This window comes from Daucus carota, chromosome 5, assembly GCF_001625215.2.
Source record: "Daucus carota subsp. sativus chromosome 5, DH1 v3.0, whole genome shotgun sequence".
In the NCBI taxonomy this organism is placed as follows: Eukaryota; Viridiplantae; Streptophyta; class Magnoliopsida; order Apiales; family Apiaceae; genus Daucus; species Daucus carota.
The window spans coordinates 44268113-44289542 of NC_030385.2; the positions used below are offsets into that span (position 1 = coordinate 44268113).

At 36.0% G+C, this 21430-nt stretch overlaps 5 protein-coding genes across 5 annotated transcripts; 2 read left to right on the top strand and 3 right to left on the bottom strand.

The window, feature by feature from the left end:
* Positions 1-238: 238 nt before the first annotated feature.
* LOC108223620 (uncharacterized) lies at positions 239-6255 on the bottom strand. Its single transcript, XM_017397959.2, has 13 exons — positions 5845-6255; positions 5260-5322; positions 4698-5141; positions 4156-4227; positions 3941-4066; positions 3631-3843; positions 2546-2593; positions 2166-2312; positions 1607-1768; positions 1194-1287; positions 998-1116; positions 877-921; positions 239-674 (listed from the first exon to the last, which is right to left on the bottom strand). Exons 1-13 carry the CDS (start codon positions 6166-6168, stop codon positions 441-443), a joined length of 2091 nt encoding a protein of 696 aa, XP_017253448.1. The 5' UTR covers positions 6169-6255; the 3' UTR covers positions 239-440.
* A 704-nt stretch (positions 6256-6959) lies between these two features.
* Positions 6960-9462, bottom strand: LOC108223622 (polyubiquitin 9). Its single transcript, XM_017397960.2, has 4 exons — positions 9319-9462; positions 8191-8376; positions 7982-8021; positions 6960-7231 (listed from the first exon to the last, which is right to left on the bottom strand). The coding sequence occupies exons 1-4, from the start codon at positions 9319-9321 to the stop codon at positions 7146-7148; spliced, it is 315 nt and encodes a 104-aa protein (XP_017253449.1). The 5' UTR covers positions 9322-9462; the 3' UTR covers positions 6960-7145.
* Positions 9463-10797: 1335 nt separating this feature from the next.
* LOC108220575 (uncharacterized) lies at positions 10798-13983 on the top strand. Its single transcript, XM_017394379.2, has 6 exons — positions 10798-11054; positions 11170-11294; positions 11727-11823; positions 11975-12084; positions 12681-12755; positions 13703-13983. Exons 1-6 carry the CDS (start codon positions 10985-10987, stop codon positions 13751-13753), a joined length of 528 nt encoding a protein of 175 aa, XP_017249868.1. The 5' UTR covers positions 10798-10984; the 3' UTR covers positions 13754-13983.
* A 382-nt stretch (positions 13984-14365) lies between these two features.
* LOC108222682 (uncharacterized) lies at positions 14366-17413 on the top strand. Its single transcript, XM_064094793.1, has 4 exons — positions 14366-14666; positions 15144-16448; positions 16546-16683; positions 16958-17413. Exons 2-3 carry the CDS (start codon positions 15168-15170, stop codon positions 16567-16569), a joined length of 1305 nt encoding a protein of 434 aa, XP_063950863.1. The 5' UTR covers positions 14366-14666; positions 15144-15167; the 3' UTR covers positions 16570-16683; positions 16958-17413.
* Positions 17414-17474: 61 nt separating this feature from the next.
* On the bottom strand, positions 17475-20956 carry LOC108222951 (putative leucine-rich repeat receptor-like serine/threonine-protein kinase At2g24130). Its single transcript, XM_017396945.2, has 2 exons — positions 18198-20956; positions 17475-18079 (listed from the first exon to the last, which is right to left on the bottom strand). Exons 1-2 carry the CDS (start codon positions 20758-20760, stop codon positions 17691-17693), a joined length of 2952 nt encoding a protein of 983 aa, XP_017252434.1. The 5' UTR covers positions 20761-20956; the 3' UTR covers positions 17475-17690.
* Positions 20957-21430: the final 474 nt, after the last annotated feature.

Consider the following 21430-nt stretch of genomic DNA (forward strand, 5'->3'; position numbering starts at 1 on the left):
GAACATACGAATGATACTAGCATACATCTTGCTAGAAAAAAAACGTTGAACCTTGAACGTGAAAAACTCAAACAATTTTCTGCAGAATAATACTGTAGCACTTCTAAATATAATAAAAAAAATTAGGATTAAGCTATCCAATTGAAACTTTGTTACTTTATACTAATGAGTAATGACTTTTTAATTATAATTATATAGTTTCTAATTGAAGTTTATAAGAGAGCCGGAGCCCTACCAATTATTTCAAAGTTGTATAGTATTGCAAAAATACTCATAGGGTTAAGGTACAGATATTATCATTAGGCTGCCACATATATCACAGTTACTAAAAATAATAGAGAATCTTTCCTTTTCTTTCTTTGAATTAATTTATTTGAATTACCTAACCTGCCTAACTTCTTTTTCCTAGAGTTGTATCTGTCAAGTGACTTGCATAGGATTCAGTAATTTGCAACACCAGCATTCTGTGACTTGCCCAAAACTGATTCCATGCTGCCCTGGTACAGGCCTAAACTTTTTGCCAGTGCGAAACCAGCGAACATGCCATCAACTGCTGCACTAACAATTCCACCGGCGTAACCTGCACCTTCGCCAACTGGGTAGAGGCCTTTTAATGATGTGCACTCGTAAGTCTCTACATTTCGGGGTATCTGGACTGGAGAACTGGTTCTCGTCTGTACCAAGGAGATATTTTAATCCAAATAGTAAAGAACATTTTAAAGTAATACAGTGACTTCATTCATAATTCATAAAAGGTAAACTCGTTTAGACAAATATATGTTTTTAATTTATAGCAGTGCACAATCCCATATGAATTTTATGGCAAAAGGTAAACGAGCAAAGTGAGGAAGCAGAAATAAGGAAAGACAAGACTACCTCTACTCCATGAAGAAGAGCATTGTTGGAAATGAATCCAGGTAACTGAAATATATAAGAAAAATGTAAGGTTTATTTGTTAAACTCAGCAAGGAAATACAAAAACTAGAGAAGTAGTGACCTCTTGGTCGAACTTTAAAATCGAGTGCTGCAGTGCCTCTGTAATATGAGAAGGAAACAATTCATGGAGATTTGCTGCCTTCACTCCTAAGCGATAACTTGATGACGGTAATGTACTTGCTGACAAGATAATACCATTAAGGTTGGTACGTACATTATTTGGTGAAGGGAAAACTGTAAACAATAATATATCCTACCTGACAACTTTTTCTCCAGAAAATCAGGAACAGTTTGCACGGGGACTACGAAATTGCCACCACCCAGTAAAGCTGCTCTCTGCTCAAGTTCCCTCTGTAATGTAAATATGCACCAATTGTAATAACGATTAAGAACAAGTTGCCTTTACAGAAATACAGAAACTGCTGGTGCAGCCAAAAGAAGCATATATAAATATGATCTGTCAATCCATAAAACAAATTGATCGTGATTCCTTCTACAATCAACTTTATACTCATATTCCAAATACTTCTGGATTCTGCTAAAAAGTATATAATCTAGAAGTGACTGAAAGGGGGATTTTAAGTTTTTTCTACATCGCTAGTAAAACAGTTTACAAGCTTATGCTTGAGAATCATAAACCATAATAGTTGAACTATATACCATATTGTACCTGAAAGTCAACTCCTGCAAGAGGTCCCTGAAAATTAAGGGAACTGAAATCCTCTGCTGAGACGGTAACCACAAGAGCAGAATTCGCCCATTTAGATGAACGTCGAGAAAAAGACATGCCATTAACACAGAGTTCTGATGGCTTGGTACTGGTAAGAACAACCTGTAAATAACCAATAAATAACTTGGAAATGGAAATTACAGTAATAAATAGCTCTTCAGCCCATATAATGTTAACTTGGGCAAATACTAATAGCAGGTAGACCTTTATATATAGCAAGTAAGCTTTCATTTTTCTTTTCTTTTTTCAATATTTTATTAGTAGATAAATAGTAACACTATTTTGAAAGTCTAAGCTTACGTGTTGCGGTGTATAACATGCATCTTGCCGCTTGCAAATAATAACATACCAAGTAAAGAATTTGACGTAAATCTTAAGCACTCTGTTAACTTACTATATTTGCAGTAACTAAAAATGCAGTGCAATACAACATAAAATAATTGTATTTCATATTGTTCAGTATGATTTCTATGCATGCTACTAGAAAAGAAAATTTTACCTGCCCACCAGGACACATGCAGAACGAGTAACAACTACGCTTAGTTGTCACTGAGCTATTATTTCCATCAACATAATCAACAATTTTGTAATCAGCAACTGGTACTTTTCCACGTCCTTTAAGAACCTCATCAGATAATTCAGAGTACTGCACATTAAATCATGTTTTAATTGTTGGGTCATCACCATGTTTAACGCGGAATGTGCCTGGATATGCATGTGGGCACACACACACACACACATTTACAGATACTTTCACATTGTTTGCCTTTGACAAGAAAGAAATATCATTCCAAATATGATCGGCAAACACTGGCACTTATCCTCTGGTAAGAATAATTGATTTTGTTTAAAAAAGAAATGCAAGGATGAATTACAAACCTGAATGCTGTTTATTAGTTCCTGAGGATGCTCAACCCGCAGACCAACCTGCTCATCACAAGTCATAATAAGGGAACTAGAGTTGCAAACTTAAATCAACAAACTACTTATACTACCTTGAACAATCATAATGTTCAATTAGAGGTGAAAGACAATATTATGCACAGGACAATGTAATATATTATATAAGTAAGAGGTTCTCGAAAAACAAAGTCATAAAATTAAAACCACACTTCATCTGTTGTTTGAGGATTATCAATAGCAAGTCTAATAAGTATATTTATTCACAATTCAGAAAGTAGTACACTGGGAAATTTTTTCTCCCCAATCTTATAGCATGCAAAAGTACTCGCATCAGCAAAACAAGAATATGTATTCAGTAAAACAACAAAACATATTTACTTAATTAGGACGACTCTCTTCGCACATTGTTCGTGTGCTGTAAGCAAAAGCTTTTTTTAGGTTAAGTAAATCAAACACTCACTCTCCAAAAAACTATTGGAGCTAACTTCACATTAGAGCAAGTCCAATGCATAGCTATAATTGGTTGTATAACTATAATATAGAACTAAGGTTACAAAATCACCACTCCGATGCATAGCTATACCTGGTCCTATAAATGCATAAATAGATAGTTGGTCTTATATTTAGGACGAAAGATAGCTATAGTCATCTTTGCCACATCATCCAACCAACAAAATTTTAAGGAGTTTGGTGAAAAGTTAATTAGATTAAAAATATAGTTGGTCCTTTTTTAGAATTATGCATTGGAGCACTAGTTGTAAATTAAGACCAAAAACTACTTTTTGGTCTCAAATTATAGCTATGGCTATAGCCATTTTAACTTTAGCATTGGACTTGCTCTTATCAGAGGAATTTGTACCAAATTAGCACTAATGACTAATGTAGCAATATAGAAGTAACCCGAACCACGACTTCGTACAGCACCCTATTATATGATTTGTCTTGAGTATTGTATAGTGTATAGTCAAACTACTCACCTATTTTGTTTTAATTGTAACCGCACATTATTGGAGCGCAATAAAGCCAATCACTTTTGCTTAATTGAATCAATAATAACTTACGGAAAAATCTTTCGGAACTATGTCCACCTCATGAGTAAGAAGCATTTGGTATATATCACGTGCTGAATGCCCCACTGCGAGAACAACTGCATCATATTTCAAATTCTGGTTATCCAGTAGCAAGCTTTCTCTTGAATCAGAAACATTGACTCCCACAACACGCTCATTTTCTACAAGCAGATCATCTACCCTCGTTCCAAACCGGATAGAGACCTAAGTATACAAGTAGTATATAATATTCATAAATAATGAGAAAGACACGGCTAAATGAACAAAATCAGACTTCAGAGCATGTGGAGAGATTTCTTACCCCCAATTCCTGTAGATGCTGGCGAAAATTGCGAAGTAGTGGAATCAATCTGTCAGTTCCCAAGTGTGGTTTTCCATCAACTAAGATACTGTCAGGAGCTCCAAAACGAACCAAAGTTTTCATAACCTAAGAATGGCAGGAACTTAACGATTACCGAACATTAATACATGTATGCGATACGAAATAGGTAAATTTTAATTAAAAAGGATGCTCACCGCCTGTACACTCCTACTGTTCCTTCCAATTCTTGTGACTAATTTTCCATCACTCCAAGTACCTGCACCACCCTGTAACCCATAAGTCCTTCATAAATAATGACAACTTGAAGTCGAAAACTATGAGTGTGTGTATGTGTGAGAGTAAAGCATTTTTTATGAGGACAAAAAATGCATTCCAAATTTGACATATAATGCCCTTATCAGGTTGGTCCTTCAATAACAATTCAAAAAACTGCATGTAAGAACTGTCATTTTGATACCAAATCCCTTGCGTATTCAATTGCTTGGTAATATGCTAATATGTTTAGTTATTTACAGGTGTCTATGCAGGAGTTTGTGACATCTATATATGAATGTAAACAATTTATCACTCGTACTTAATTGTATGAATGGTTTACTGTATTGTGATATGATCATACAGAAGTGATTATGCTACTTATAATGTCGGTACACTACACTACCAACATGCCCTCAAACACAGCCACTAGAACTACAAAGATTTAAGCGAAAAGAATAAAACTCTTTAATCAAGATATAACCTCCCCAAAGCAAAAATTGCTGTCCAGTTGTAAAATTCGCCGAACTATCAATGCACCGATATCACGACCCCTCTGTTCAACTGCTTGACCCCTTTCCATCATGGTTACATCAGCACCAAATTCTGCAAGGACCAGAGCTGCAAACAAGCCTGATGGCCCACTACCGACCACTGCAACTTTTGGCTTCTCAGCAGTTGGGACCTTGTGTAACCCTCCCGGGAAACTGTGGTTTCCACTTCCTACAGAATCAGTAGCTTCACTGGCATTTCTACTGTCATTTATTATGCCAATTAAATCACCAGAAACTCTTTCATAAGGCATATGATCTATTAGCCCCGTTCTTGGTTCCAACTCACAGATGAAGTCCCAAGTACGTGGTTCTAATCTTAGCAGTTTGCTAACATCCATCTCCACTGTATACACAAAGGTTGGTTCCTTCTGCATCTGAGAACAATAGAAAAAAAAGTGAGCATATTAATTTTTTATAACTAATAACCAACACATATGTGAGCATATCTGGGTGGGTACAGGAAAATCAGACCATAACTTGCAAAAAACCAACCTTCCTAGCATCAAAAGATTTCCGAATGACAGTAAAGGCTTCTGGTGGCAACATGGAAGCAACCTACAGCACAAAGAAGAAACCGTAAAGGTTAATAAGTCAAAACACTACAGTGCGTAAGCAATCAGGTAAACCTTACGACTCAAATAAACACAAAAAATAAAACTTATTCAATGCATAGCAATTAAATACTACATAACAAATACAATGCATTGGCAATTAGAAACTAGATAACGTTTTAAACACAAACACTCTCCCAGGTCCCACCCTTCTCCCTTCCTATCTCTCCCCCCTCCCCCTCCCTCCCTCCCTATCTCCCCCCCCCCCCTCTCTCTCTCTCCCCCCCTCCCTCCCTCTATCTCTCTCTCTCAAGTCTCACCCCTCTCCCTCTCTCCCCCCCCCTCCTCTCTCCCTCCCTCCCTCTCGGCTCTCCCCCTCTCTATCTATCTATCCATCTCTCCCACAGCCTCCCCCCCCCCCCTCATACACAGACACAGAATACACTATTTAGACACTAATGCACATATAAATTGGCATAAAAACATAAAATTTGGGCACTATATTAGCAAGGTATTTAGAAATTACCGGGAATTTAATAACTTTAGCAATTTCTTGAAGCAAAGCATCACAAAGGCCAAGAAAATCTTTGCCAGGATCATCAGAAACCGAAACTTGGAGCTTAGACAACCTCCAAAACCCATCAAGTTTGGTCTCAACACTAAGTGGGTCACTTGTTTTCAGCTTCAGCTTCCTTTTCTCTGATGGGTACCTTTGTTTTCCTGTCCGTTTAGTCCTCTTACCACACTGAACAGTGAGGGGCTTGAAGCTTGAGAATGGGTATTTGGGACTACAATTTGGGGGGTTTAAGGTGAAGTGAAGAGGGGTTATGAGCTTGGAAACAATTGACATATCTGGAGTTGGAGTTCTGTAATAAAAGAGTGCGGAAGGGTTTAAGGTTGAAGATAAGGGGAGTTTTGTGTTTTGTCAAAACGGCGTCGCTTACTCTCATTTGTCACAACTTCCCTTTAGTAGTTTAGTGAATCTTTTAGATTGTATTGATAATATTTTCAATTTCTGACCTGCTTCTAAGAACTTTGTAATCTCCATGCAATAAAAATAACTTGTGATCTAAAATTGCAATAGGTTCAGTTTTGCTCGAAAATATGTTATGAACTGAGATGGGCTTTATTTTGTCTCAAAAAATATGTTATAAATATAAATGAATTTAGGTTGCTAAGATACATGTGTTGGTAGTAGTATACCCTCCGTGAAGGAAAACCGCACCGGACAGCTTAGCGCTAAGTTTTTGTTGAATATAGACGGCTGCTGCAGTATCATTCAGCGAAAAATTGTCACTCTTATGTTCTAGAAAGCTGCTAACGTAAATATAAGTACTTGTATCATAGCACACGCAGCAAAAGGCATCCTAAATTATTGATGAATGAATTCAGAATTCATCTCAGCGAAAAGGTCATATCAATAAAAGCCCGACATTCTCATCTTCTCGAGAAAGATTATTGCTCTTCTAAACGGCTCAGTAGATCAAGAAGAGCTGGCACAACTACGGGAGTCCTGTACAGACATAAATGATATGCGTTTATCACATATGTAATAAACTCCTGTGGGGAGCTCATATTCCACAGTCTCACCAAGATATAACTGAAAACCTTGATACTATAGTTATAAAACTAAGGTAAAGATTTATCTGACAGTCTAAAACCTCTTCCAGCATGATATAACATATATAGAAAACAAGTATGGTACAAACATTATTGAAACTTAATTATAAATCCCTGATCTGTAGCACAAAAAGTCTAATATCATAAAGGCCGTCCAAACAACTAATATGTGTAGCCAATATTATCAGACATTGTCTGTTTCTGCAGCTACCAATTTCCAGCACCTTCTGCATCGCCGGATTTAAAAAAATCAACTGGCCTCACAATGTTTACCTCCTCGAATTCATTGTCATCTGGAAAACCAAACAAGCTGGGTAAGAAGCTATTAAGATGTTTAAAATAAACATTAGAATGTTGAGGTAATTTGAGTTTGACTAAATATGCCAGAAACAGGTAATAGTCATCCAAATTTACTTTTGCAACTTTCTGTATTTAAAACTGCATAGGAAAAATAAAGAAACAATTTCATAACAAAACGTAAAAGAAAAATAAATGACCACTCCTACTTCTAGTTTTGGAATATATATTTTCATGATCTTGAACATGCCCTGGAATATATTGATATATAAATCTTGCCTAACAATCAACATTAGCAAGCCTTGATCAAACCCAAGATGTGGTCCAAAGTAAGTATTACAATCAGTGAAAAATAAATTGTTAAAATCTAATCATTCCAGTACGGGAAATAATATGAGAAGAAGAAACAAGAGAGATGTTGGGTGGGGGAGCTAGGTTCATCTCCATATTCTCTCAAGTGTTGATGAGTACAAGACTCGATATATGCACTCTAAATAACAGAGAAACTATTATAGCGAAATGGAAATTTCTCTACTATGCATCAGTATCTTACGATTCTTACAATTTAATGCATTAGGACTATCCGCATATAAGAAAATTTGGTCTCAGAAATCTCATAAAAGCAGCTAAACTATTTATGGAAGAGGCCGTGACATATTGAACGCCATAAGTAAAACATAACAGATACATGTGTGCAAACGTGCATTAAACCCCAATGAACCATGTAAGAGTTTAACAAAAAATACCTTTTCTCAACGTCAGTGCCACAACAGCATCATTCTCAACCTGGGAGGAGAAAAAAGAGGAATCACAACGTATATGTCGGCGCTTGGCATCATTAATTAATTTCAAAAAAGAAACAATAAGAAAGAATCTAGGTTATCCAAACAAAGTTTGTGGCGCTTTATGAAAAATGAAGATTGTTTCTGGACATGCAAGGCTTAATACTTGATACCTTCTGATCAGCCAAGGTCTTCGAATCATCTAGCACCTCTCCAGTTGACATAAGAGTCAAACGCTGATCATTGACTGGTTGATCAATAAGAGCAGACACCTTTTGCTTGATGTCCATGATAGTCTCGCTTGGATCACACTGCATAAAATAGGTTGTCTTGCTACGCTTGATGCGGATGTACATAGCCTGCATCAAGGAAAACTTGTTATAGATATATCTAGAATGTTAACTACCACCTTGTGCATATCAAGCTGGCAAAAAAATTATTTTAGCTGACAGTGGACCAGTGATCATAGATTGACAAAACCCAAAGGTTCAAGTACAAAAGCTTCTATCATCACTCGATAAAATACCTACATGTTTAAAAAGTGAGAATGCCCTAGATAGCAAATTTCAAGAGAGATCAATCAAGAATACTAAGTACCAAAACATGTGCAGGCCAAAATACCACATGACACAAGGAAAGAGGCCCACAGACATTTCAGGGATGCAGAACACATCCTGCACGAGGCAAGGTCCGTCTGTTCTGGGGCAATTCAAGCAACTTTGCTACAAACACGACTCCTCAAGAACCATGACTGAGTCAAAACCACGACTCCCAACTAGCACACAGTAATAATCTCTAGCAGGCAAGAAATATATATATGCCGACAGTGGGCCAGAGATTATAAATCGGCAAGACACCAGAGTTAACGTATAAAACCTTCTATTCTCATCCAATAACCTACCTACATGTTTAATCCAGCAAATTCGAATAAATTCAAACCAAAACACCAGATACACGCCCGCCCTAAATACCACATAACATACTTTCAGAAACAAAACCCGCCACACGCGGAACAAAACCCCCACGTTCATCAAGGACGTATAACATCAAATAATGTTATTCTCAGGCCTAATTGCGTGACTTTCGTCCAAACCCTCATTTTAAAAATTAGCTCCGATAAATTACAATTCCAGGTCATCAATTCACCCCGAAATAATCAAGATAACAGTAAATTAATCGGAAGTGAATAAAATCAGTAATTGCTCAACAAATCAAAGACAGCTTAATTAAAAGTTGTAATCAATTTTCTGAAATAATTAGATATAGATACAGAATAATGATAAGCTTGAGAAAGAAGTTACCATGAGGAGAAGAAGAGATTTGACGTTCCGGCTGGTCGGAAAATTTCTCCGGTGAAGCACGTCCGACGACTCTCCCCCAAGTAAGAGTTGCAGTACTGCGATACAAGTCTCTTTCGTCTAATTTATAGGTGTCTTTGTGCCGAGAAAGGTCGATTATTTTAATTTTCCCAATATACCGAAGGGAATAATCAATTCGAATATATTAAAATTCTTGATTTTTGAAAATTCATGTATACCCGTTGTAAAAAATCATTCATTAAATTCGTTCCTATTTCAATTCGGATTTAAAAGATCTGTAAGAATTTAATGGAAAAACCAAATATCTAAAAAAAAATCAATTATTCTTAAATCTTGAGAATTGTATTCGACTGGTTTTATTAGTCTATAGATTTTAATAAATTGTATTTGATTTTGATTTTTTCAAATTTTTAATGAAATAATAATATACATATCGTCTTTAAACACAATGCTTCTCATCAATTTTAATGGGATTTTAAAATACATTGAACAATCTTACAAAATTCATCCTGTTATTAAATTCAAAAAAATCCATAATCACTTGAATACTATCAGATTTTAATGGATTTTAAACAATTTCAAATGAATACTATTAGGCTTTTAAGCATAATTTAAAATTTCATCGTGTTATTAAATTCAAAAAAATTCATAATCACTTGAATACTATCAGATTTTAATGGATTTTAAACAATTTCGAATGAATAACATTAGACTTTTAAGCATAATTTAAAATTCTGATTGAATATCACCAAATTTTGTTGAATGATTTAAAATTTCAATTATCCCAAGATTTTGATACAATTTTTAAAATCCGAATCATATATACTCAGATTTCATGAATGGAATAAATTTTTTAAAATTTCAATTGAATACAACCTTATCGATTGACAATGTAAATAACAATTACTGTATTAATAACGGGATCTATTATGCATGAAAACCACCTGATTAACGTTTGTCACGGAGATAAATTTCGGGGTACAATAGCATTAGCCTTTGGGCTATATAAATGGACATTAATTATATATTATAAATATAAGGATATTCGGTTAGTATTTTAAATAATATTTATAAATTTAATAATATTCAATTGCGATTATTAAAAATATATAATAAAATGATTTTCAAATACTGATCGATTATTGTAAACTTCATAAATGATTTTATTGAATTGTCATTATATTTTATGTATTTGAAATCCCATCATAATTTATAAGATTTTAAAATATTATTTTTAAAATCATATAAGATCGATTAAGATATATAAGTTATTGTTAATGCATTAGAATTCCGGTTGATACATTCCATTACTAAGGTTTAATAAATAGATCAAAATTAATAATTTTTATATATGATTTATATATATGATTTTCTTTTAAAAATAATTTAAACTATTTTAGAATTATAATATTTTTGAAAAAAAGTCCGACAAAATTACTGATGTACTGAGAAGTTTACATCAATGGCCGATGGGCCGATCATCGATTGTACAAAGGGGGGCGCTTTCTTGATTACCTACTTAATTGCACACCTTTCAAGTTGCTCCCTGACCTCCATAAATCAAAATCTACCAGTACCATTATTATTACAACAACTCGTAATAATCCCGTTATTCTTGTGTTATTTTCTAAAAAGATAAAGAAAAACAATGGGAAACACCTCCTCGATGCTCACTCAATATGACATTGAAGAAGTCCAAGAACACTGCAATCACACCTGTAAGTATGATTTTCATGTGTTTTAACAAAAACCCAGGTTTGCTATTGAGTTAATTTTGAGGGTGTCTGACCTTTTTGTTTATTTCCTTGGTTGTTTTTCTTGATTGTGATGTAGTTTCTTTGCAAGAGATAGCATCATTGTATCAGAGGTTTTGTCAGCTGGATCGCAACGGGGGTGGCTTTATTTCTGCTGAGGAGTTCCTCTCCGTCCCCGAATTCGCTGTCAATCCCCTCTCTCAGGTGGAAAATGCATCTAGATATTGGTACTTTGAGTGATACTTTATGCGATTTACGAATGTTTTTGAGCATAGTCTTGTAAATCTTGATTGCCCATTATACGGAATTAGGTAAGGGTTTAGTCTTTTTAAGTGATGATTTTTGCGATTTACGAATGTATTGGAGCATAGTCTTGAAATCTTGATTGCCCATTATATGGAATTAGGTAAAGGTCTAGTCTTTTTAAGTGATAATTTATGCGATTTACGAATGTATGTGGAGCATAGTCTTGTAAATCTTGGTTGCGCTTTGTATGGGATTAGGTAAAGCTGTACCTTCTTTTTCATTGAATTGTGGAACAATCTGTATTATGACTTTAGATTTGTGTAGAGTTGGGTGTCGTCTATTAAGGGTGGAACTAGTGATGGATGTGTAATATTGTATGTTTATGTGCAGAGATTGTTCCGCATGGTGGATGGACTGAATTTTAAAGAGTTTGTTGCTTTCTTGTCTGCATTTAGTTCCCGGGCAACCCTGCAACAAAAAGTGGAATGTAATGACTTTAATCTTTGACTTGTGTGATCTTCTCTAATTTGTAGTAATGCATCTTTATGCTATCACATCTTTTTTTGCATCTACAATCTACTTTTTATCACACTCTCCACTTTATTCTTGTAAGGTATTTGTTTCTATTTTCTTTGTAGTCATTTTTAAGGTTTATGATTTGGATGGCAATGGAAAGGTTGCATTCAACGATATGTTGGATGTTTTGCGGGATTTGACAGGGCAATTTATTTCTGAACAACAAAGGGAGGTATGTATATGAGAACAAAATAAATGCCTTATCAGTTGAAATTGTTAAGTTGTGAATGTACCTCTTTGCATTGTTCTTCCGCTTCCTTTGCTCTTTATTCCCCTTTCACTTGCTCATCCCACCTTATCTGGCATCACTAACTTATTTTGCATAAAACAAACAGTACTACTCAAACAGAAACGAACTAGTTCCAGAATAGGCCATTTTATGACATTGAAATGTGATAATAGTGACAGAATTCTACCGCCCCAATATGGATGAGATAAAAAGTTTAACAGTTTTCTTTTCTATCTACATATTATGACCAGGAAACATGAATGTTCGATCCTCTTAGTTTGAATCTTTGACTCGAAACGGATTTTCGTTCAAGAACATATAACAATATAATTACAGCTCCATTGATATAATTTTTTAACAGAGGTGATACATCAGGCTTTGCTGACTTTTCACATTATTACATTTTGTTATTAATAGATTTTATCAGAAAAAGATAATTGATGTTAGGATCAACTGTGAACTAACTTCAAATTATATGATGATGCCATATGCTATGTCTTTGAAAACATATGATTCTAACAATGTCCAGTTTTGTTCAGCAAGTTCTGACTCATGTTTTAGAAGAAGCAGGCTACAAAAAGGATTCTTTCCTGGGTTTAGCTGACTTCATGAAGGTAATATATGTCATTATATTGTATGGGCGGCTGGATTGACTTCCCGTCAGGTTGATTGATGTGCTTCATTTGATATTTTGACAAGTAATATTGCAAATCGTATTTGAATGCTTTTATGGAATTCGCCGCTATATTTTAAAAAAAAATAGAAAATTTGCATCAATTCGAGTTTGCAAGCATATTAAATTGATTCCAGGATAGGTTATATGGATAAATTACCGCTGTGCTCTAGAATATCAAAACCCTTTATTATTTAATGCACCCCAGTTTTTTTGAGAGAATATACTTCTGTACATTGAATCTATTTAGACATAGAAACATGCTACACTAAAAATAAATTAGAAAATTGTTTACAGAAACTGATCAAGTTATAAAAATTAATCAACTTGATTGAAATTTATCCAAATTACCAATATGGATGAACATAATAACCAGAAAACATCATGTGGTCCTTGGTGTATGCTCTTGACTGTTGACTCAATAGGGATTACTCCCTCCGTCTCAATTTATAGGTTCATTTTGGAATAAACACACATATTAAGAAAAAAGTTGGTTAGATGGAATCTTATCTCATGTATCATTAATTAGTGCATTGATAAGTGAGAATATAGTTGAGTTTCAAAAAAATCACAATAAATATAGTGATTTAGTGCATTGAGAAATGAGAATAATGTTGAGTTTCAAAAAAATCACAATTAATATGTAGATAAATTTGTATTGAAAGAAGAGAGGGACAAGTATTTTGGGACAATTTTTTTTCCCAAACTGGACCTATAAAATTGAGACGGAGGGAGTATTTTGATAATTGGCAAATATTTTGGTGGCCCTGTGAATAGAGTCCAGCAGTGGCTTCTGGGTACAGCTGCTTTTTTGCCTAATTTGGAGAATTTATATAATTTATTTTATTTTGACTTTCTCTGATCATAAAAGGGTTCTGCTGCTTGCAGATACTTGGAAATTCCGGACTGAAGATGGAAGTTGAGGTTCCAGTAGATTAAAATGGAATCAGTGACATGTTTTTCATCCTAGAAGTTGAAATCCGACATTGCTGTGCCAGTCCATTATATGGAGAATGTTGTATTTATTATTATTTGCCATTGTATCATCCTGGTACAACATGTACATGGATGAGACTGTTTATGGATAGCTGTACTATATAATGCTTTTTGTAGACTTAGCAGTCACAAATAGGTTTTACATTAATAATAAGATTAAAGGGTTCTTAACAGTGGTTGCTGGCATAACATTATACAAACTCTGAACTGAGAGTTTTCCTTGGCTGCATCCGACATGTGAATTTTTATCCGTGATTAGTTTCTTGCCTAACATTATACTATATCTGTAACTCGGAACTCGGCTATCCTTGGCTGCCTAAATGTCCAGCCAGCGGGATTTTATAGTTGCACACTTATTTCTGACAAGATTCACTATTTTTTATATTTTTATTAAGAATATTATCATTTTCTTTTAATCAAATACTAAAAAAATCTAAGTATAGTTACCTGAAAAGTTAAGCTCTTCAGAAGAGTATACCAAAAGCAAAAATAACAGATGTGCATGCCTTTCTATATATAGAACTATAACATGCCCTATCCGTTTTTATAATGATTGACATGGGGTGATAAAATTTGGGAGTAGTGAACGTTTGGTGGTTGTAAAGCCTTCGAATTCACTGCTCCCCTCATTGCCACCTTTTTTCTTAAAGACAACAACAACGACAACAACAAATCTTTGCGGGACAAACATTATTGTGTTTGATTTTCTGAAAACCGACACGATTTCATGATATTCATGTTTCAATGCCTGTAACGTTCTGTTATTGTCAGCTTCATTCTTCTTATCGATCCTTGCCTGAGGAAGGAAGGCGGGCGGCTTAGTTTCATGTTTCCAGGACATCGTTCCATTATACAGGTATTTCATTCATCTCTTATCTTCTGCATTGATGTATAAGTTCTGTGTTGCAAATTTGACATGTTAAGTTTCTTATGAACAATGTTGAGGGATGCATTTTGTATATTTAAGAAAAAAAATGTATCAGACGCGTATTGTGTAGAGGTCATTCTTGTACCTGCAGATTACAAAAATTGATGTGTCTTGATAGTTCCGCGTTTTAGGTCACAGGGTTTTCCAAAATATTATGAAATAAGAGTTAATCCGTGTCAATAAAAGCTCGTACCACCTAAATGCACAAGGCTCCCGCTTCACCACCGGGCAGGAACGTCCTAATAGGCATCACTTCCTTTTAAAGAGTCTGTTTGAAGAGTTACAAGTTACAATTTGTTAAACTGCATCAATGCTTCTGGTATATGTAATTGGAAACCTGCAGAGTATATTCGTTCTCTCAGAACTGAATCGGGTAATTTCTTGCAACTTAATGTGTTTTAACAGAAACTGACGCCCCCCTTTTAGAGGATGTCAGAATTAAAAGTTGCAGCTCTGAAAGAGGCACTTGCTGCTCAACAAGTACTTCTAAAAAAACTTTACAATGACTTGGATGTAGAACGAGAAGCTTCTTCTACTGCTGCAAGTGAAGCTTTATCTATGATACTACGTCTTCAAGATGAAAAGGCTGCAGTGAAAATGGAAGCAGAGCAATATAAAAGATTGGCTGAGGAAAAGATGTCATATGCGGAAGAGACTATGGAAATTTTTAAAGATCTTGTATATCAGAAAGAAATGGAGATTTCAGCGTTAGATTTCCAAGTGCAGGCTTATAGGAACAAACTATTAGACATTGGATTTGATGATTCAGGAGACGGTGAGATAGATTTTCCTGAGAATAATTTGCGAAGGAGTGAGGCTAGTAGTTGCAGTTCAGTCGGGGATCTTGCCTCTCTAGTTCCCACACCGAGACTTCCATTTATCAAGACAGTTCATGAGATAAAGGGATCAGAAAGTCCTGAGGATGATTTGATCTTACAGGGAGTAGAGAAACAATTAGACCATAATTCAGAATTAGAAAAACAGAATATTTTTGGTTCTGGAAACATTAATTCCTACTGGGAACAAATTAGGAAGTTGGATGACCGAGTGAGAGAGATAACAGGAGAGCCAAATACTAGACTGCAGTCACCCTCACCCTCACCGCAACTGAGCAGAAGCGAGTCATGTGCTACCATCAAAAGAACTATAGCTAAAGAATGTGATCACCTCAAGCACCCTTTGGGAAAAGAAGTTTGTATGAATTCCCATTCATCTACCATCATCTATGATGTTTTTGAAGTCCCACAACCTACTGAGAATTTTTGTAGAGGCGAGGATCTGTTAATAAAAGAGGGAAAGGCGCCTTTGCAAGATAATGGAAAGGGTGCAAAACAACACTTCATTTCCAGTAAAGCATATAGGCAATTTCTCAAAGGTCAAGATGACTGTTCAGATAAAGGGCTTATATCCGAACACCGAGAGCTAAACCTAAGTCCGCCACCTGAAAGAGAATCCATAGATACTCCATTAAAGATTGTGCAGTCCACTGGTGCATGCAGAGACAAGATACAGCAAGCTAATAATTTGGCAGTTATATCTGAGATTCAGAGTCAAACTTTAAGACATGAATGTACTGATGTTGCGAGAGTGGAGTTACACTTGTTGAATGAAATCCAGAAGCAACTAAATGTGATTCATTCTGAGATAAAAAGCCTGAAACCTAGAAAGTCTTCTTCACTGGAGAATCTGCGTGTTCATTGTCTTGAAGAGGTACTCCTCCTTACATTTCTTCACCTCTGCATCAGTTAACTGATATTGCATTGTTCTTCTTGCATTCTTTCTTTAAAAAAATGTTAAAAATGGACAGGAACTGCTGCATTTTTGGCTCTGATCAGCAACAATCGATTCATGCAAAACAGTGTGTATGGTCCTATTGGATATTTTTCTGTTGCAGCTCCTGCTGCTTCAATATGCTACAGGTTATGTACAACCAGTGATTGTGCAGGTGAGTGTCTTTTAGTCGATACTTGTATGAATGAAGATATGGATCGTGCTTTGTCTTTAATTCGCTATTGTTAACAGTTAAAAACGGACACAGTATATATAACATGTTTTTGTACAATTACACAATCAAACTGTTAAGAGTTAGTTTTTTAAGGTCCCTCAATATTATGTATTTTGGTTGAAGAATATTATCTTTTAACTATAAGATGTAAAATTAACTTTACAAGATTTTCTTGATTTAAATGTATTGCATTCTAATATTTTCCATTTCACAGTGCTTTGGCCAGAAATATGACCCCTGCTCACCAAAATCCTGGGTCGGCCCTGAGGAGAGCTGATGAAGGTAGGCAATAGTTCTTGCGGATATCTGTACAGTTGGACAGCACCGTCTCAGTTTGAAGAATGTTTTTTAGTTCTTTAAGTGGGATGAAGGTACTTCCGAATGATGGAAACCTGGAAATCAAAATGCTCTAGTCTCCATCCAGAAAACGGTATTTGAAACACTTCAAAAACTTGCATCCTCAATATGTTTCAGATAATTCAAGCCCACATAGCCAGTATTTATGCAAAAAATCTTTCTTCCATGATGTAACTTTAAGGCCTACGGCTCAAGTTGAGTTGTGGTCCAGCATCTGTTAATGCATATACACTATAATATTACTGAATCCCTTCTGTTACTAATCTTCTTTAAAAGGAAGATGATAATGACTTCATTTATACTTAATTCCTACAATTAGCTAGTGCTTAATCTTATGATAAAGGTGGATTTAGTGAGTTGGGTTGCCAGACCTTCCACTAGCTGCTATATATCTCATACTATTTATATAGAAAGTAAACTGGCAAGGAAATAAACCAGCAACATGTCATGATTAGTTTCTTGAATTGTAATGTATCCTAAAATATCCCCCTAATCCGCAACATAATAAGCAATTAATTACATATTTATCCGAATATGTTTGTAAATCTCAAAATACTAAATAAACATTACTGACATCAGATCAGAAACTGTTATGTACTTTTCGTAGACCCAGATTTTTCTGAAGGACCTGATAGATATTGCTTCAGCCGAGCCATTTCATGAGCCACATCATCCATAGTTGGCCTAATCAACGGACTGTATTGAGTGCACATGAGTCCTAACTCGATCAACTCCAACAGCACATCGCACCATAGTCTGTTTGAAGGCACCACAGAACCATGAGGCGCGTACCTTAGAAGAGCTTGTTCAAGAACTGGCTCAATCTTGCAAGGGTATTGACTCTTAACCCATTCATGCAAATTTGATCCTTCTTGAAATATTGAGTCTGTAGGACGCTTTCCTGTCACAGATTCTAACAAGAGAACTCCATAACTGTAAACATCTCCTTCTGTCGAAGCTTGCATGCCCATGCCATATTCTGCCAAGATAATATAATTTCTCATCAACAGAGTTCAATAAGTCAAGCACCATCATTCTGCCACAACATTATCTACAAACTTCAAATTATAGTACTATTTAGCCTTATGTGTACTTACCGGGAGCCATATAACCGAGGGAACCACAAAGCAATCCATCTGTAGAGATACACAAAGCAGAATCATTGGCACAGACACTGCCCTGATCACTCTCTTTTACCAGTTTCGCGATGCCAAAATCACTCACCAAAGCTGTCATGTCATGGTCTAGAAGAATGTTGCTTGGTTTAAGATCACAGTGGACTACTTTAACCGGAGAGTAATGATGCAGATAGGCCAAACCTTCAGCTACATCACTGCAAATATTTACTAACTGAACCAAGTCCAATCTGTGGTTCCACGAACAGCTCGGATACAAGTAGTTCTCAAGGCTACCATTTGGCATAAGTGGTAGAACAATAGCCTTGAAATCTGGCCTGCTGCATGTTGTGATGATCTTGATCAAATTCCTGTGTCTTGTCCTCTTTAGAATTTGGCATTCTCTTCTAAAGCACTTCCCAGACAATTCCCCAGCTGTTTTTGTGTTGATTACTTTCACCGCTATTTTTGTGTCATCTTCAAATATTCCCTTGTAGACATGTCCAAATTGACCTGACCCAATTACGCATGCATTGCTGAATCCACCCGTGGCTTCGATGAGTTGCTCATAAGAGATTTTTGGGTGTTTGTGTTCATTTCCTTCATGTTCTTCTTCAAGCATTTCTGGACAGGTGGAAGTTGCTAATTTTCTTTTAAAATTTAACTTCAGTGCTAGACGATACCCCAAAATGCCCAAGATGAGAATGACAAAAACTGAACTGATCACAGCAGGCAAAATTATAGCACCGTAAATTCTCTTCCTTGAACAGCTGTGCATGCCTTTTATGGAGCCACAAATATGGGGATTTCCCATAAAAGAATCAAAGGGCAGCCCTGAAAATGCCCCTCTATTTAGTACCACCCCGGAGAAGTTGTTAAAGGAGAATTTCATTTCCTTCAGAGTAGAAGACGCCTGCAGAGATTCAGGTAGCTCCCCACTTAAGTTATTAGAGGACAAATCAAGTCCTATAAGGTAAGGGAGTTTCCCAAGTGATTCTGGTAAAGAGCTTTCCAAGGCATTACTCGAAAGATTAAGGTACTCTAGGGCAATGCAGCTTCCAATTTGTGGAGGGATTGTCCCAGAAAGTTTGTTTGACGAAATGTCAATTGCTAGAACCATATCCATTTTACCCAACTCTCCTGGTATTGGCCCATGCAAGTTGTTCGCAGACAAGTTCAAGTACAACTTCAAGCTACTCAGCCCGGCTACTTCCTTTGGAATTACCCCAGATATACTGTTATGAGAAAGGTCTAGTTTCTCTAAGTTGATGCAATTTCCAAGGCTTGGTGGTATGGTCCCTGATAGCTGGTTCTCATACAGCAAGAGACTCCGTACCTGAGTAAGATTTGCAAAACTATCCGGTATTGAACCTGAAAGTCGGTTCCTTGACAAATCAAGAAGGCCCAAGTGAGGAATATCACCAAAAGCAGATGGAATATCACCAGAGAGCTTATTATTTGACAGATAAAGCCTCTCAAGTCTTTTCATTTGACACAGTTCGCGTGGGATTGAACCGGTTATAAGGTTACCAGACAAGTTTAGAAGTGTGAGGTTGAAAAGTTTAGAAATGTCAGGAGGAATGGAGCCAAAAATGAGATTATTTTCGAGATGCAATTGTACAAGGCAAGTTGGGAGATCACCAATAATAGAAGGTATCTCACCACCAAGATTATTGCCAGCCAACTCAAGTTCTTGCAAGTTTGAGGAATTCATTAAATAGGAGAAAAAGGTACTGAGGTTAGTGTTACCATTGTGACTTGAGAAGTTGTTATATGATAAATAAAGGAACTGTAGCAATGGCATTTTCTGTACAATCTCAGAAGGTAAGTTTCCATGTAATGCATTCGATTCCAAATCCAGCCATTCGAGTTTTGAAGAGTTTGAAAGAGCTGGAGGGACTTGACCTACAAGTTGATTGGACCAAAGCAGAAGAAACCTTAGCTGTCTAAGCTGACATTGATTGTTCATACGAATCTCGCCACTGATAGAGTTGTTGGATAAGTCCAAGTATTCCAAAGAAGATGTGGCATTACACAGAAGAGATTTTGGGATTTCACCGCTGAGACGGTTACTCCCTAAATCAAGATATACCAAGTCACCAAGAGAACCTAGCTCTCTGGGGATTGTACCTTCGAGAAGATTTGTAGATAAGCTCAACTCTTTGAGATGGAAAAGTGAACCAATCTCAGCTGGAATATGGCCTTCAAAGAAGTTCTTGGACAAATCAAGAATTTTCAAGTAAGAAAGCTTGGAAATGGCTGGTGAAATAGTGCCTCTGAGTGAAAGGCCACTAAGGTCAAGACTTAACACTCTTGTTTTATTGACATTGCAGCCAATACCTGACCAGTTGCATACTTGAAACTTGGAAGAATTCCAATTTTCAAGAGAATTGTTTGGATCATAAACGACCCTGGATTTGAACGAAAGAAGTGAAGCTTCATCATTTAGTATCTGAGAAGAATTAACTTCTCCGGACACAATAAAGAATGCCATGAACAAGAAAAGAGAGTTGAACATGCAATAAGACTCCATATGCATATACATGATCAATGCAAGTTTTTCTTCTTCTATTAAGAGATAATCTATGAGAGAGATTATGGTAAAAATATATGAGAGAGAGAGAGAGAGAGGGACAGATTATAGTAGAATTAAGATGCACCAGGAAGCGTTTTATGATCAAGAAAAAGCTAGCTAGCTAGAGATTGCAGTGCAAGGATGAAACCGTGCACTTCAAAAATAATTAAAATTCTTTTTTGTGCCTAACTGCCATTGAAGTATTGAACTTCACTTTGGCGCCTTAGTTGTTTGACTATGACATTTGCCAATGAGAACTGTGAACGTGTGAATAACACAACAGATAATCAAGCATATTAACTTGATTTGATTAAGCCTTGTGTGAAGACGTTTCCATGTCATTAGGCCTAACTAATTCACTTAGTCCTTAATCATCACCAGGTGCAGATTGTATTTAAATTGCTTGTGGGATATGATTTCATGTCATCGTTCCTAGCTAGCTAGTGGATGATGAGTCGGTAAGCTGGAGATAATCTAGGTTGTAATCTAATTAAGCACGCTTGGTGCCAGAAGTTTCTTTAATTTGGTAGGCAAGACTGCAAGATGTATTTAAGTTTATGCATCCTCTAAACCAATTACAAACAAACCGTTACACTAACAAAATCAACATTCATGACACGACTTATGACATATTCATGTC